Source organism: Nymphaea colorata, chromosome 1, assembly GCF_008831285.2.
Source record: "Nymphaea colorata isolate Beijing-Zhang1983 chromosome 1, ASM883128v2, whole genome shotgun sequence".
In the NCBI taxonomy this organism is placed as follows: domain Eukaryota; kingdom Viridiplantae; phylum Streptophyta; class Magnoliopsida; order Nymphaeales; family Nymphaeaceae; genus Nymphaea; species Nymphaea colorata.
The window spans coordinates 19795402-19809940 of NC_045138.2; the positions used below are offsets into that span (position 1 = coordinate 19795402).

The following is a 14539-nucleotide window of genomic DNA, read 5'->3' on the forward strand; positions in this document are numbered from 1 at the left end:
TTGGCTAACACGGCTAAACGGCCTTTCAGAGGCCAAACATCGTTTTCCATATGTTTGGGCGTCACCGAAACCAGGCTTTCAGTGAAAACTTGGTTTTCTTTGGTCCCAGATTTTTCACCGAAAACGCCTTTGTGCCTTCACGTCGACGTCCACAATTTTCCCATGGCTGCTTCACACATAAAAGATGAAGCACTTGTATTTTCCATGTCCGTTTCCTTTTTTTTATTAGATTGAATTTCTCAATTTTTATATGGTGGCTATGTTTGCTAACAATGTTTGTTAACAAGATTGTCGATTTGCCTCAAGGGGCGACGCGTAGCTGGTCGAGCTAAGGGTTGGCATGTCCATAGTTCGATTTCCATTGGTGTTATGTTCATGTGTTTTAAGTTAGCAGGGCACAACATTCAAGTTAAATGGTGCACCGTTGCTATTGTTGACACCGACACGGTTCAAGACTCCAGAAGCAAGGAGAATGGGAAGGCCTTCGGGCCTCTCTTTGAACGGTGAAATGAACCTCTCACTTCCTGTTTTCACCCAAACAGGAAAATCAGGTTTCTAAAACTTGGTTTAGAAAACTCGGTTTCCAAAAGACCCGGTTTCATGTTATCCAATATCCACTCCGTTTTTATAAATTTTTTATTCAAATATTCACGTGTTCCACTTAAAGTGTTGTATATTTGATGTTTGGAAGATGGCTTTTCATTTTTCTGTTTCTTCTCACAGACAATTTGTTTGATTCGAACGTGACGTGACGATAAATAAAAAACTATCGTTTTTTCAAAATTAATGAACAATTTGAAAGAAATTTGAAAGGGTCACCCAAACAGTATATCCTTAACTTTTGATATGAAAAATATAAAAATACTCTCTCCGAATATCAATGTGTTTTATGATAGGCAATTTTCATTTTGCATAAAAAAATCATCGTTTTTTATTTGCGAATTCCCCTTTGGGAGCCTGATTTGTCATTTCCCCTAACGTTAATTATTTTTAATAATTTTTTGCTGAAAGCATATTCACGTGTTCTTATTAGAGTCCACTTTGACGCCTTTGAGAAGTCCTTTCGGTGTCTTTTGTCGTAGAAAACTTTTCCACTTTTTTCTTCAAACAAACATTTTTTTGCAAAAAAGTTACTACTGTGTCGACTTTTACTACTCTATGGGAGAGGAGATGTGCATTTCATGCTAGCGAATCAAACACGCCCTTGGAAAATTTTTGCAGACGCGCTTAAGGCTATATATATATATATATATATATTGGAATTACCAAGTTGTTGGAAGTTGTCAAAAAGTTAATTTTTTTAACCACGGTTGAAAATATAATAATATTCATTAAAATGTCATATATCATCACTACGTAATAATCTGTTGTTAATATCTTGAGGATAGTTTTTAATATTTAGTCAACATTTGATAGCTACTGATTTATATCAAGTACACAGAACACATAAAATAAAATATGTGCGAATAAACTACATGTTTTTTATGTGTTTTGTACAAAAGACATTTCTTTGTACATTCCCAAGAAAATTATCTTTTGAATTTATCATAGATTTACAATAGAAATTTACTAAATCAGTATAAGAAACAAAACAATTTTGAGAAACACGAGCTGCTGTTTCCTGACTCATTGTAATCAGATATTTTCAGGAATCACATTGGCATTTTGTGTCCTCATCCCCTGATCAAGGCCCGTTGGTTCCTATCAGCTGTAACCGGTACGATTCGAATCGGTGAGGTCAGGCCTATTTAAATCCTCATGTTCTCCTGCAACCTTTACCTCCCTCTCTCTCTCGCTGTGTAGCAATGGAGGCTCTCTCTTCCACTGGCATTCTCCATCAGCAGTTCCTTTCCATCTACCACGAAAATGGCGTTCCTCGCCGCTGTTTTCCTTCGAACATCTCCCTCCTCACGTCGAAAGACGCCATTTTTGGCGCCACCCACGTTGAGAAACGCCGGTTTTTGGCGCCAGCCGTCGTCAAAGAGACGGAGCTCTCTCCAGTTGCCGTATCACCGGCACCTCTTACTCAGGAAAAGCCTCTTGTAACTTCCAGTCCCTTAAAGAAGGTGTCTTCTGAGTCGTTGCAGTATTCCAGTGGGTACTTGGGCGGGATTTCAGAGAGAACTAAGGCCGTGGAGGAGGAGGAAAGTGCGCCAAGCGCCATGGCCTACCTGACCAGCATACTTTCCTCCAGGGTCTACGATGTCGCCATTGAAACTCCATTGCAGTACGCGACGAAGCTTTCCGAGCGCACCGGCGTCCACATCTGGCTCAAGAGGGAGGACCTGCAGCCTGTTAGTTTCTCGCCACCCCCTCTCTCTTGGCCTCGTTTGTTAATTAATTGTGGTTACATACTCCTTGTTGTGGTTGTACCACAACAGCCATGCCTTGTCATTCTACGAATCTTGTTTTCACTAAGACTACTTAACATTTATTATCATTTTTTTTTAATTTGTTTGAGATATTTACCATAAATCTCTGTGTGGTTGTTTTTTCAGAACGTTCAGAAGAAGCGATTTTTACCCATACAAATTTTCTCTAACTTGCTATTTCTTTTAAAATTTCAGTAGTTGGCTTTTGTCATATTTAAGATCCATGAACTCAAAGCACCGTTGGGCTGTCCTATTTAGAACTCAGATTATTCATTTAATCAGCTTACTGAATCAATAGTGGGTCATGGAGAACGCCTGGAACTGCTTCTTCTTCTCATTTATCCGGATCAAGATGGTGGGAAAGGAACGCGGTGCCTGGTATCTGGTTTTGATTCTGAGCCACGGGAAAGAAATGAGAATGTAGAATACATATAGTTAAGACGAACATGTTAATGTCAAAGTTTTGTTTAAGTATCGAAGTTGGGAATTTTCATCAAATCAAGTTCATGGTTTAGACGCACAATTTAAGGTGAATGCTTGGGCTAATGAACACAGTTGGAACCTGCATTCTAGCAAAAGTGGTTCACGGAAGAACAGACTTCTTCCTGTTATACCATCCTAAGTTGCAGGCTTATAATCTCTTACCAATGGTATTTTTTCGTGCGGCTTTACAGGTCTTCTCTTTTAAACTTCGTGGAGCCTATAACATGATGGCCGGGCTTTCAAGAGAACAGCTGGACAGAGGAGTTATCTGCTCATCTGCTGGAAACCATGCCCAAGGTGTTGCCTTGGCTGCACAGAGATTGAATTGTCATGCAGTGATTGTTATGCCCGTAACAACACCAGAAATCAAGGTTTTCTTTTGCGTTTTGATGCTCTATTGTGGGATTTGCTTTCACTTTAGTACTTGGCATGATTTTTGGTGCGCATCTATTTTAAAAGTCTTACCAGTACTGGAAAGGCATCCAATCATTTTAAACTCAAGGCAAGCCTTGATCTTGTGATGGAGGATCATCACCATAACCAAGGTTTTGACTCTGGATGCGGCAACATGAATCACCCGGTTCCAAGAGTGACCTTGAGGTGACACAGGGGCTGCTGAGTTGGTGTTAAATTCATTTCACCACATTTCTGATTGCAGTTTAAACCTCTCAAATTTCTGTTATACCAGAGATGATACCTGATTGGACATTTGTTTTCCACCTTAAGCATTTGAAATCTGAAACTTGGTTCTCTTTCTTTTTCCCTGAACTCAGTGGAAGTCAGTGAAACGTTTAGGTGCAACTGTGGTTCTTTTTGGGGATTCATATGATGAAGCACAAGCATATGCTAAGCAGAGGTGTGAGCAGGAAGGGCGGACATTCATACATCCATTCGATCATCCAGATGTCATAGTGGGGCAAGGGACTATTGGAATGGAAATTGTTCGACAAGCAAAGGGCCCATTACATGCAATTTTTGTTCCTGTTGGTGGTGGTGGACTGATAGCTGGGATTGCTGCTTATATCAAGCATGTCAGACCAGAGGTGGAAAAATATAAAATTTATTTAGTGGGGCTATAATTTAAGCCAATCATCATGTTCAGTTTATTAATTTTTGTGAGCTTTGCTGCAGGTAAAAATAATTGGTGTTGAACCTTCTGATGCAAATGCAATGGCGTTATCCTTACATCACGGTCAAAGGGTTATATTGGAGAATGTTGGAGGTTTTGCAGATGGTGTGGCAGTTAAAATGGTTGGAGAGGCGACCTTTCGATTATGCAGGGAGTTGGTGGATGGAGTGGTTCTTGTTAATCGTGATGCCATATGTGCATCTATCAAGGTTACAGTTCTTTGCTTTATATAGTGCTTTCAGTAAATAGGTGCTGTACTTTTTCTTCTGAAAATGGTAAAATGTTTTATTTACCTTTTCTATCTAGAATTATTAATTCAGCTGCTATATGTAATTATCCTTACTCTAACAGATATTTTCCTTTATGTCGAATCATCCGTGTGATCTCTGCAAGTGCAACCATTTGAATCATATGTTGTCTCTGTCAACTTCGTGTTGCAGGACGTGTTTGAAGAGAAGAGGAGCATTCTGGAACCTGCAGGTGCTCTTGCCTTGGCTGGAGCAGAAGCATACTGCAAGTACTATGGGCTAAAAGGTGAATCTGTGGTCGCCATAACCAGTGGAGCAAACATGAACTTTGATAGGCTAAGGCTTGTGACTGAGCTTGCTGACGTTGGTCGGAAAAAAGAAGCTGTCCTGGCTACCTTCATGCCTGAGGAAAAAGGAAGCTTTAAAAGATTCTGTGACCTGGTTAGCTTTTAAAAGAGATGTTTGTTTGTGCATTTCTATCCTCTTGTTGTAATGCATCAATAATGAATTGTCACCTGTCCATTTTTAGATTGGCCCAATAAATATAACCGAGTTCAAATACAGATATGATAACACTAGAGAGGAAGCGCTGGTCTTGTACAGGTATAAAGTCCTTGGCTGTTACTGTTTCCTTTGCTTGTTTGTACAAGAAAATGGTGTATTCTTTCATGTGCCAAATTTGCTGATGAAATAAATGAGAGTTTGGACTCCATCAGTTTCTGTGTGATGAAACAAACTTTTAGCAATATGTTCTGTAGTTACAGAAAAATGCTATCTTGAATCGGGAGAAATACAACTCTTACTGAATTCTCCTTCATTGGCCTTGTTGTTTACAGTGTTGGTGTTCATGAAGTTTGTGAGCTTGAAGCAATGGTTGAACGCTTGGAATCTTCTCAGCTACGAACTATTGATCTTACGGACAATGACTTAGCTAAAGATCACCTACGCCATCTTGTAAGTATGTTGCTTCTGTGGTTTACCACTTTAATTGACATTAGTCTAACACAGTAATATTTTGTTTGTATTTTTCTAGATGGGAGGTCGGTCAAATGTGACAAACGAGATTCTTTGTAGATTTCTGTTTCCTGAGCGTCCTGGTGCTCTGATAAAATTCTTGAACACGTTCAGCCCACAGTGGAATATCAGTTTATTCCATTATCGAGCACAGGTTTTCCTCTAATGCTTGTGGATCATAATTTCTCCAACCTGACCAAGTTTAGATAATTGTGAACAATTTGTGCGTTTTATATGAAGTGGTGATTCATTGGTTAGCCTCTCTTGTATCTCAATTTTAAAATCATCAATGTCAATGGAGAATCCAGTTACTCGTTATGTCGATGATGGAGGCCCATAGGGCTATTTCTGTTCAGCTGACCCTCGTCCTAAAGTGCTCAGTTGTCACTAGCTCATCTTTGACCCAGTGGCGATCACACTTGTAGTTCACAGTTGATTAATTGGTTACCTTGCTTCTCATCTTTGACCCAGTGGAGATCACACTTGTAACTCACAGTTATTAACTAGTTACCTTGCTTTACCTTCTTTACAGGGTGAAATGGGTGCAAATGTATTAGTGGGCATCCAAATTCCAGGTCCGGACATGGACGAATTCAGGGATCGTGCTAATGACCTCGGATATGAGTATGCTGTTGAGCTGACAAATGATGCTTACAGGCTCTTGATGCAGTGAGCTGAAAATATGGCTTCCTTTGTTTTTCCTTTCCATCTTAAGCAGCAAGCTTTTAGCCTTGCCTGTTGTTTGCCTCTGATTGTAATAATCTAGTGTTGGAGGTAAAAGAAATTGGTGCCTGATCTGGAAACTAGTCTTAGGTTTTGTGTGGAGGCCCATAGGCTTTAATAATAATAATAATAATAATCTAATTTTGGAAGCCAAAGGAAATTGGTGCTTGGTCTGGCGGCTAGCTTGCCACTGCTGCGGTACTGTTATTCTTCTTCACCTTTATTTTGTGTTATGAAGATGGTGGGGTGGAGCCGCATATTATCCACCAAATTCTCCTTAATATCACACTGATGGTGCAGCTATGATCCCCTATTTGATTGGGGATGCCATGATCCTGCACTACTTATTTAGTGGTTTTCGCACAGTCCCCCATTGCTGTTATGCTTTGTCTATGTTATGCTTATGAACAGGTAAAATTGCGTTCCCTCATGTTTTTAATTCAAGCCTTTAGCTCTTGTCCTTTCAATGTACTGTTTTATCACGTTAAATTCCAACGTCAAATTTGAAAAGGATATGACACAAAAAAACAATATTTACCACGTTAAATACGTTAAATTCTTACTGTGCATCAAACATAGTTAAATTTACCATGTTAATTTCTTCATGTGCATCAAACATGGTTAAATTTACCACGTTAAATTTTTCCTGTGCATCAAACAGAACCTCAGATTGAAAGAGAGAGAAATTTCATCCTGTAAATTTTTCCAGAAAAATTTATCATGGTAAATTTACTACGTTAAATTTCACCCGACAATCAAACAGGCCCTTAGGAACAAGATATTAATTTCTCTAAATTTTGTGGTAAATTCATGAAACAAGTACATATTGTATTTAAAACTAAACAACTTCTAACTAACCAATGAGTAGTGTTGAATTTCTTGAAAACCGCCACAAAATCATAAAAACACGGGGTTCCAATGAACATAGTGTTCTTGTTACCAAATTCTGGTTTTGGACCCCACCGTGCCCATTTGATGATCATGGTTCTAATGTCCCCTCCGTGTTTAACATTACCAACGTACAGTATTTTGCGTCAAAATTCAAGGGTTTTCAGTTGAAAATGAAATAATTTTTTTAAGAGAACGTTGTAAAAGCAATCAAACAGAATGTTGCATCTTCCATCCATTTATTCAGGTTTTGTGAATGCCCTTTGTGAAGACATTAAGTTTGTGTGGTGATGAAAGTCCTTGTAAACAAGCAGGCTACGCGGTACTATGGCGGACCGGCAAGTGTCTCGGATTTGGTTCGGTTAAATGTATCGAGTCGTATCGGGTACAAATGTGGTACCTCGTTTGATTCAAACAAAGCGGAGTGTTTCACCAGAACAGAACAGAAGACTCTGCTGACTTGGTGAAATTGATACTTGTCTGATATTTGTTTTCTTCCTTTATATTTATACTTATTCTCTTAGTCTTAGGTTGTTGGGACTCCCAGCTATATGTGCCCAGAGCTTCTTGCTGATATTCCATATGGCACCAAGTCTGATATTTGGTCGCTGTGTATATTTTGACGTGTTAATTCTCTGCATCATTGTCTATACTTCATGTCTACGCCATTTACTGATACAAGCACCTGCCATTGAAAATGCTTCCAGGATATATATATATATATATATATATATATTATTTGGCATACTATTGCTGCTTTCCTTCCTCATGAACAATTTGAATTTCCGTGATTGTCTGCAGGATATGCAATCATTGATCAATAAGATAAACAAGTCTATTGTTGCTCCTCTTCCAACCAAGTATTCTGGCGCATTGTAAGTTTTTTGCCTCTAACTTGGACTTGTGTTTTTGCTAAACTCCACAAGAATGTTACGGATGTGAAAGGGTGGAAGGTGCGATTTTGTTTCTTGAGATGCTTCATAAAAATAGGCACGGTGGTGAAAGTAAATCAGTGGAGTGCATGTGTGAATATGAAGCACTGTTACAAATTGCGTTTTTTCTAAAAACAACATTACGTTAAGAAAGAGAAAAATGGCAAAATTGTGAACATGTTTTTCTGAAAAAAAAAATGTTAAAACAAGTTTAGCACATTTTTTTTCACCTTTTTTGGGCAATCCTTTACTCCTTTTCATTTTTAATGTTAATATCATCATGGATTAAATTTTAAATTTAAATTAAAGTGTTCATAACCATTTTTATCATCAATAAAGGTCCAAAACATTGTTTTTATTATTTTGTCCAGTTATTATGCCTTATTATTAGTATCTATGTAATTTTAGGATTTTTTAATTTTTTTCTTAAAGTTACCATGATTCTCATCTTATGGTGTCTATCTCAACTTTCTGATTTACAGTAATTCTGTTGATTATCTCATAATTCCTAGACCTTTTCATTTCTTTCCTGTTCACATTCTTTTGTTTGGTTGGATATTGTTTCTCATTTCCGTTCCTCTCCACATCTTGATAGGTAATTGATTGATTCAAAGTGTAGGAGCATTAGCATTTGTCATGGAATACATCTCATAAAGCAGCTCTCTTGGCTTAAGTCTCCACTGAAACCAACTTCCCCCGTGAACCAACGCCAAGTTGGAGTGTGTGATAAACGATGGTTGAATACTCTTTCTTTCTACTGTTAATCAAGCATCTTAGACGTTCCGCCATTACCAGAACCTGTTGGATTGCACTTGCTGCAAGTAATAACAACATATATTTTATTAGTAAAAAAATTTATAATATATTTTATTATTAAAAATATTATAAAAAATATTTTAAAATATTTTTTATTTTAACCATACAGAGCCGGGTCAAGCTAGATCTCGGATTTTAAGCATTTGATTGAATCCAAACCCGAATTTAGAGCGTCGGGCCGACCAGAGATGCGAGGCCTATTAAGAGCTCCTTCCCGTCGTTTCCAAACAACAGAAATATCGCCTCGACCGCGGGAACCAACTCTCCGATCCCCCAATCCAAACACGAGGCAATAAATCCCTTGCTCCTCTCTTCCATCCCACACCCTTTTCTTCTTCTTCTTCTTCTTTTTTTCTCTCTCGATAAATTAGGGTTGCCGTGGGAGCTTCTGGTACTTCCGCTTGTCCTTCTTCTCTGGTAAGCCAGCGTCTTTGTTCTTCCATTTTTGTTTGAGCTTTGTGTGTCTGTGTGCGTTTGCGCGCAACCGACTAAGCTTAGTGTGCGGATTTCATTGTTAGGGGCTATTTTCTTTCCTACACTTCTTTGGATTGGGAAGCTTCATCGAATAACTATTGGGAGGCTCAGACGCGAAGGAACCAGAGAGGGGTTGATCCTCCAATAAATTTCGTCGCCGTTGCCGACGGCGTTCGTGCTCCCTTACCGATTCGGCATCCGAGACTAGGGGTTTTTCGTATCTTCGGTGATAGGCAACGATGTCTGTAACAGCGGGAGTGAGCGACACGGTTATAGCGATCCGGGATAAACTCCGGGGGAAGATCGGCCAGACGAAGGTAAAGCGTTATTGGCCTGGAAGGGCGCCAGAATGGGCCGACGACGCGGAGGAGGAGGGCGATATCCGGACGACCGGAGCAATCACGCTCGAGAAGGCGTTCCCGCCCCGGGAAGATGAAGATAAGGCCAAGGCGAAGGATGATGCTCGGCTTCGGCGTCTCGCGGAGAGCCGAAAGGACCGTGAGGAGGCGATCGCAACGCATCGCCGGATTCGTCAGGCTGAGATCATCTCGACGCAGGAGGAGGAGAAGAGGGCCCAGGAAGGACTGGAGCAAGAGGAGGAGGATGAGGACGCACTGGAGGAGCGTCGTCGGCGGATCCGCGAGAGGTTGCTGCAGCGGCAGAGGGAGGAAGCAGCTGCTGCAGCCGAGGAAGAATTGGAGGAGGAAGAAGAAGAGGAAGAGGAGGAAGAGGAGTCTGAATATGAGACAGATTCGGAGGAGGAGCAGGCGGGAATGGCGATGGTAAAGCCCGTCTTCATCCCGAAGGCAGAGAGGGACACGATTGCAGAGCGAGAGCGGCTCGAGGCTGAGGAAAGGGCACTCGAGGAGCTTGCCAAGCGGAGGCTAGGCGAGAGAAAGATAGAAACAAAGCAGATAGTAGTGGAGGAGATCAGGAAGGAGGAGGAAATCAGGAAGAATGTAGAGGAAGAGGCCGGAAATATTGCCGATGTTGATACTGATGATGAGGTGAATGAGGCTGACGAGTATGAGCAGTGGAAGACGAGGGAGATTGCAAGAATCAGGAGAGACCGCGAGGGCCGCGAGGCTTTGCTCAGAGAGAAGGAGGAGGTCGAGAAAGTGAGGAATATGACAGAGGAGGAGCGGCGCGAGTGGGAGAGGAAGAACCCGAAGCCTCTTCCTCCGCCGAAACAGAAGTGGAAGTTCATGCAGAAGTACTACCACAAGGGAGCCTTCTTCCAGTCTGATGCAGATGATCTTACGGGCACTGCTGGAGCACAACAAATATACGCGCGTGACTTCTCAGCTCCAACTGGAGAGGACAAGCTCGATAAGACCAACCTGCCCAAGGTGATGCAGGTGAAACACTTTGGCCGCAGTGGGAGGACCAAGTGGACCCATCTTGTTGCAGAGGATACAACCGATTGGAACAACCCGTACGTGCCCTCTTGCACGAATTTTCTCTTATTTCTGTACTTCTAATCAATTTTTCTTTTCCTGCCTTCACTTTTATGTTGGTTCATTTTTTCTCTTGAATTGGTTGAGGATTGCTTTGTCTTACATTTTGAGTTGTCCCGGTTCATGATTCTTGATTAAGTATTTGTTTCAATTGGAAGGCTCAGTCTCTTTTATTTTTTGTTTCAGTACTTTTATTTGTATTCCTTGTTTTCAGTTAAGGCATTCGACTGAAGTATCATTTTTCCTTTTATCCATTTTAGGTGGATGGCAAATGATCCTCTTCGAGCAAAATATAATGCAAAGATGGCTGGTATGAGTGCACCAATAAGCAAACCGAAAGGAAGCAAGAAATTGAAGGACTGGGGGTCCCGTTAACGGACAGATAAGGTGGTTCAAAAGTGGCCACCATATGGTTCTGCTTCCTAGTTAGAGCAGCTATCTCTTGCCCATCAGGTGTGGTGGTCATGCTTGTCCACAGTGTCACACTGTAACCGGAGGCTTATTACTATTAGCTACATCACACTTCTGTTCCCCTTGTCCTTGAGCTGTACGGAGCTTCTAGAGGATAGGTATTTCCCCTGTAAATGTATCTCCATAACAGAAGCCGGTCCGGCCAAAAGCACCCACTCTTTCAACTCGCTACAGTAGTCTAACTTGAGATGGAATAATATCCTCCATATCTCGTTTCTAAGAAGCCACTTTAGCATTTCGCCTTGCTCATTTGACTACTAAGCAGCAGCTGATGGATGGTTAGCAAAGTACGATTGTATCTTAAGATGGCAAAGGTCTTTCAGGATCTGTTCTATGTCAGCACATTTATTAACAATTTCTTTTATGACACTTGTGCAATGTTAACTTTCATTGCTCCGTGAGGCTTTGCATTCTCTTTTTTCTCCTTTGGCTGATCAACTTCTTACGGCGGTGAGTTTTCTATATTGATACGAAGCTTGAACTTGCTTACAATGATGCTGGTTTAGTCAAGGGAATGGTGCACATGAAGCATGTTAATTTTTCTTAATTGTATGATTTCGTTGTTTTAGACAAGTAAAGATTGCCCCGATAGGAGTATGTGTGCATCCATAAGTTTTTACTTTGAACTGTAGCCTGTAGGTCCTCAATGTTCTGTCTGCTTCAATTCAATTATTTTTGTTAGAATTCTGGTCAAATTTTGCACAGATCTGCTGCATAGTGGTCAGAACCAGTAGGATGGGTTTTCTAAAAGTGGTGGTTAGTCTTTTCTATTGGTTATCCAATGACTGGGTAAGTTCATTTGTCTGTGGTTAGGCCCATAGTTGGCAAACCCGAGAATCGGACTCAGATCGATAAACGATCCGATCAGTAGGTCAGCAAGTTGACTCGTGACTTGGTTGGGTCAGGTCATATATTTTAAATTTTAAGTGTATTTTTATTGTAATATACTGTCTCCCCAACCAGCATAGAGCAACATGATCTTGGTTATGATTTGTCAATAACTCTTAACTATGAAGGGGAGGCCATGAATCTAAAACACTTGCTTAGCTTGTATTTATCTCTCTCGTATCAGCCACCTGACTTTTCATGAGCCTCTAAAACATTTAGAAATTGATGGTGAAAATATGTTTGCAAATGGTTGGTCTAGTATTCCTTTCATGTCCCTGATAAAAGTTTTCATGAGGAAAAAAAAAAAAACAACAAATAGTTAAGAACTTAAGAATGAAGATGAAATTTTACACTTTAAAGCAGTTAGAACCAAGCTCGGGGGATTCCGATCTGAGTCACTGTTCCAGTCAGCTGATTCTTAGCCCAATTGCCTGAGTTTTGGTGCTAACTCGCTTGGCTACTGACTAGCATTCCAGTGAGAGGACGATCCCAAGCCGACTCCTGCAATTCCCAAGTCTACTCTCCAAGTTTGCCAACAATGGTTAGGCATGGGATTAATGTAGAATGGACAATTTGCTATTGCATGGATGCTCCAATTTGGGTCCTGCTTCATATTACCTTGTATATTGGTTGCAGTGGAAACTTCATAAAAATGGCAATACTCCTATTTCTGACAAACAGGCCTTGGGATTAGGGTTTTATAAGTTCTAGGGTAATAGGAGAAAGGACAAAGCTAGTATTCTCTATGTGCTTTTGTGCTTAATTGTCCTATGTCTTGATCTCATTTTTGTTTCTCATTCTTTTACATTCTCCTCCATATTCACAAATATACTGCACGGTACAGACTTACAAATTTGGCCTTTGGTGACTGGATCTTGTAGCACCAAGCATGGAATTGGGCAAAGTGCCCTTTCTTTTTGGACACACACGACATGTGCAGATCACTGCTTCATGGATTTGATCGATGAGATGAGTGTGCATATTGACAGGATAGATTTTCTTTATTTAGCTGTGGAAATTTGGCCTCAGACTAAAATTTTAGTTTCTGTGGATTGGCACTTTGACAGCAGTATGCCAAAGTAACTTTGTTAGGGAGCTCATTGGACTTTGTATGCATCTTTATTAAAAAACATGAGGGGCCGCTGGATGCTTTTGGCCTGTGTTTGGGAATCCTCTGGTCCCATGCAAGCATGCTCTCCATGCATATGTAAAGTCTGATTATGGAATTATTATTAACCCATTAGCTTTCAGATTGTTTGTTATTTCAAAGAATTGACAACAAATACATTAAGCACGCCAATCTTTAGTGTAGCAATAGAATCAACCATGTGTTTGAATGTTTTACATAGAGCTGCTTGAATTAGACAAAGAAAGATTCCTGACTCGCAAATTGCTCCAACTGCACATTTGTAGGCGTTGTTTGCTTGGGTACCATTCTTTAGGGCCGTTTGTTGGATTCTCTGCTACTATTTCCTCTTCTGGTGTAGGTCACAGCCGAGGGTGCAGACATGCGAATTTAATTCATCCAATTATATCAATGGAGACAGAAACTGATTCTAATCAGTCGAAATTGGCAAGAAGCAGGGAGTAAACGCTAGGTTGAAATCTTGTTCCTTTTGTTGTATTGAGCTCAACTGGCTATGATTTTACCACTGCGGGGATATGATTTTCCTGCTTTAGCGCTGCTTCCACGAGGATTGAGATCTGGTTTCCATAGATATATAAATGGATTATGTTGAAGGTAAGGATGTGAATGGAAAACAAAAAAAAACTAAGGTTTTTTTTATGTATCTAAATGTGAACCATTTACATCCTTGCCTTGAATGGGGAAAAAAAAAACTTGATTATGGTTTTTGATGTATCTTAACTGTGAAGCATTTACATCCTCCCCTTGAATATAAATCCATTTATGTATCTGATGTCCATTTAGGTAGATAAATTTGAAGGAGACAAAACTCAAGACTTTCTTTTCGTTTTTCAAGTTAAAGCTTGGCAGATTTTTTACAGGCGGAATGCTTTGTATGTTTATAAGTCTCAACATAAGGGATTTTATTGTTTTTATTGGTGATTGAGAAGAAGAGAAAAGGCCACAACAGTAATTGAAAAAGAAGAAATTCCCTTAACAAAGGCTTGCCGACCTTGTAAACAATCTCATTGTATGTTGAACTGAAAGAGATCATTTAGTTGCTAAGAGCACCGGCAAACATCATCGAGATATGATAAAGGTTTTAATCACCTTCCTATCAAAGTCTAAAAAGTCGAGTCTTATCAAGACTGGCAGATAAAGGCAGCAAATCGGCAGGATACTGGCTTACAGAGGGGTTAATAATTAAAATATTTTCGTTTTGTTAAAATGTTTAAAATATTTATAAATTCATTCCAAATAGAAATGAAAAATGACCCAATACACGCCCATGGATATTGGCCAAAAAGGCGCTGATACGGCACCGAAATCTGAAAGGACAAACACATGAAAAGTACGAGTCGTCACGTATAGTTCTTGCATTGGTGATGCACAAAGTTATCTTTCTAAAATCTTAATCCTATTTTCATAAAAAATTTTATGGAAATTCTCAAAATTAACCTCGTAACTGCTGCAAACAAGCGATCACTATGAAGTTCCTAAAGTTCCTCTCTGATCCTT

General features: G+C 40.1%; 2 protein-coding genes across 3 annotated transcripts; both read left to right on the forward strand.

Annotated features, from left to right (window-relative positions):
* Positions 1-1764: 1764 nt before the first annotated feature.
* Positions 1765-6118, forward strand: LOC116247383 (threonine dehydratase 1 biosynthetic, chloroplastic-like). Its single transcript, XM_031619567.2, has 9 exons — positions 1765-2294; positions 3047-3226; positions 3629-3898; positions 3987-4193; positions 4425-4673; positions 4762-4835; positions 5069-5186; positions 5266-5400; positions 5779-6118. The coding sequence occupies exons 1-9, from the start codon at positions 1806-1808 to the stop codon at positions 5917-5919; spliced, it is 1863 nt and encodes a 620-aa protein (XP_031475427.1). The 5' UTR covers positions 1765-1805; the 3' UTR covers positions 5920-6118.
* A 2702-nt stretch (positions 6119-8820) lies between these two features.
* Positions 8821-11397, forward strand: LOC116267122 (uncharacterized). 2 transcript variants are annotated; one of them, XM_031648705.2, is made up of 3 exons: positions 8821-9022; positions 9124-10514; positions 10797-11397. In XM_031648705.2, exons 2-3 carry the CDS (start codon positions 9319-9321, stop codon positions 10909-10911), a joined length of 1311 nt encoding a protein of 436 aa, XP_031504565.1. In that variant the 5' UTR covers positions 8821-9022; positions 9124-9318; the 3' UTR covers positions 10912-11397. The 2 variants fall into 2 exon arrangements, with proteins under 2 accessions (XP_031504565.1, XP_031504574.1); XM_031648714.2 differs by lacking the exon at positions 8821-9022 and having other exon boundaries at positions 9031-10514.
* Positions 11398-14539: the final 3142 nt, after the last annotated feature.

What these genes read in the sequence shown, in the direction of transcription:
- LOC116267122 (XM_031648705.2), top strand. Translation starts at nt 9,319, where the DNA reads ATGTCTGTAACAGCGGGAGTGAGCGACACGGTTATAGCGATCCGGGAT. An exon ending in ACAACCGATTGGAACAACCC is followed by an intron (nt 10,515 to 10,796) that starts GTACGTGCCCTC and finishes TATCCATTTTAG; the next exon opens with GTGGATGGCAAATGATCCTC.
- LOC116247383 (XM_031619567.2), top strand. Translation starts at nt 1,806, where the DNA reads ATGGAGGCTCTCTCTTCCACTGGCATTCTCCATCAGCAGTTCCTTTCC. An exon ending in TCAAGCATGTCAGACCAGAG is followed by an intron (nt 3,899 to 3,986) that starts GTGGAAAAATAT and finishes GCTTTGCTGCAG; the next exon opens with GTAAAAATAATTGGTGTTGA. An exon ending in GAAGCGCTGGTCTTGTACAG is followed by an intron (nt 4,836 to 5,068) that starts GTATAAAGTCCT and finishes TGTTGTTTACAG; the next exon opens with TGTTGGTGTTCATGAAGTTT.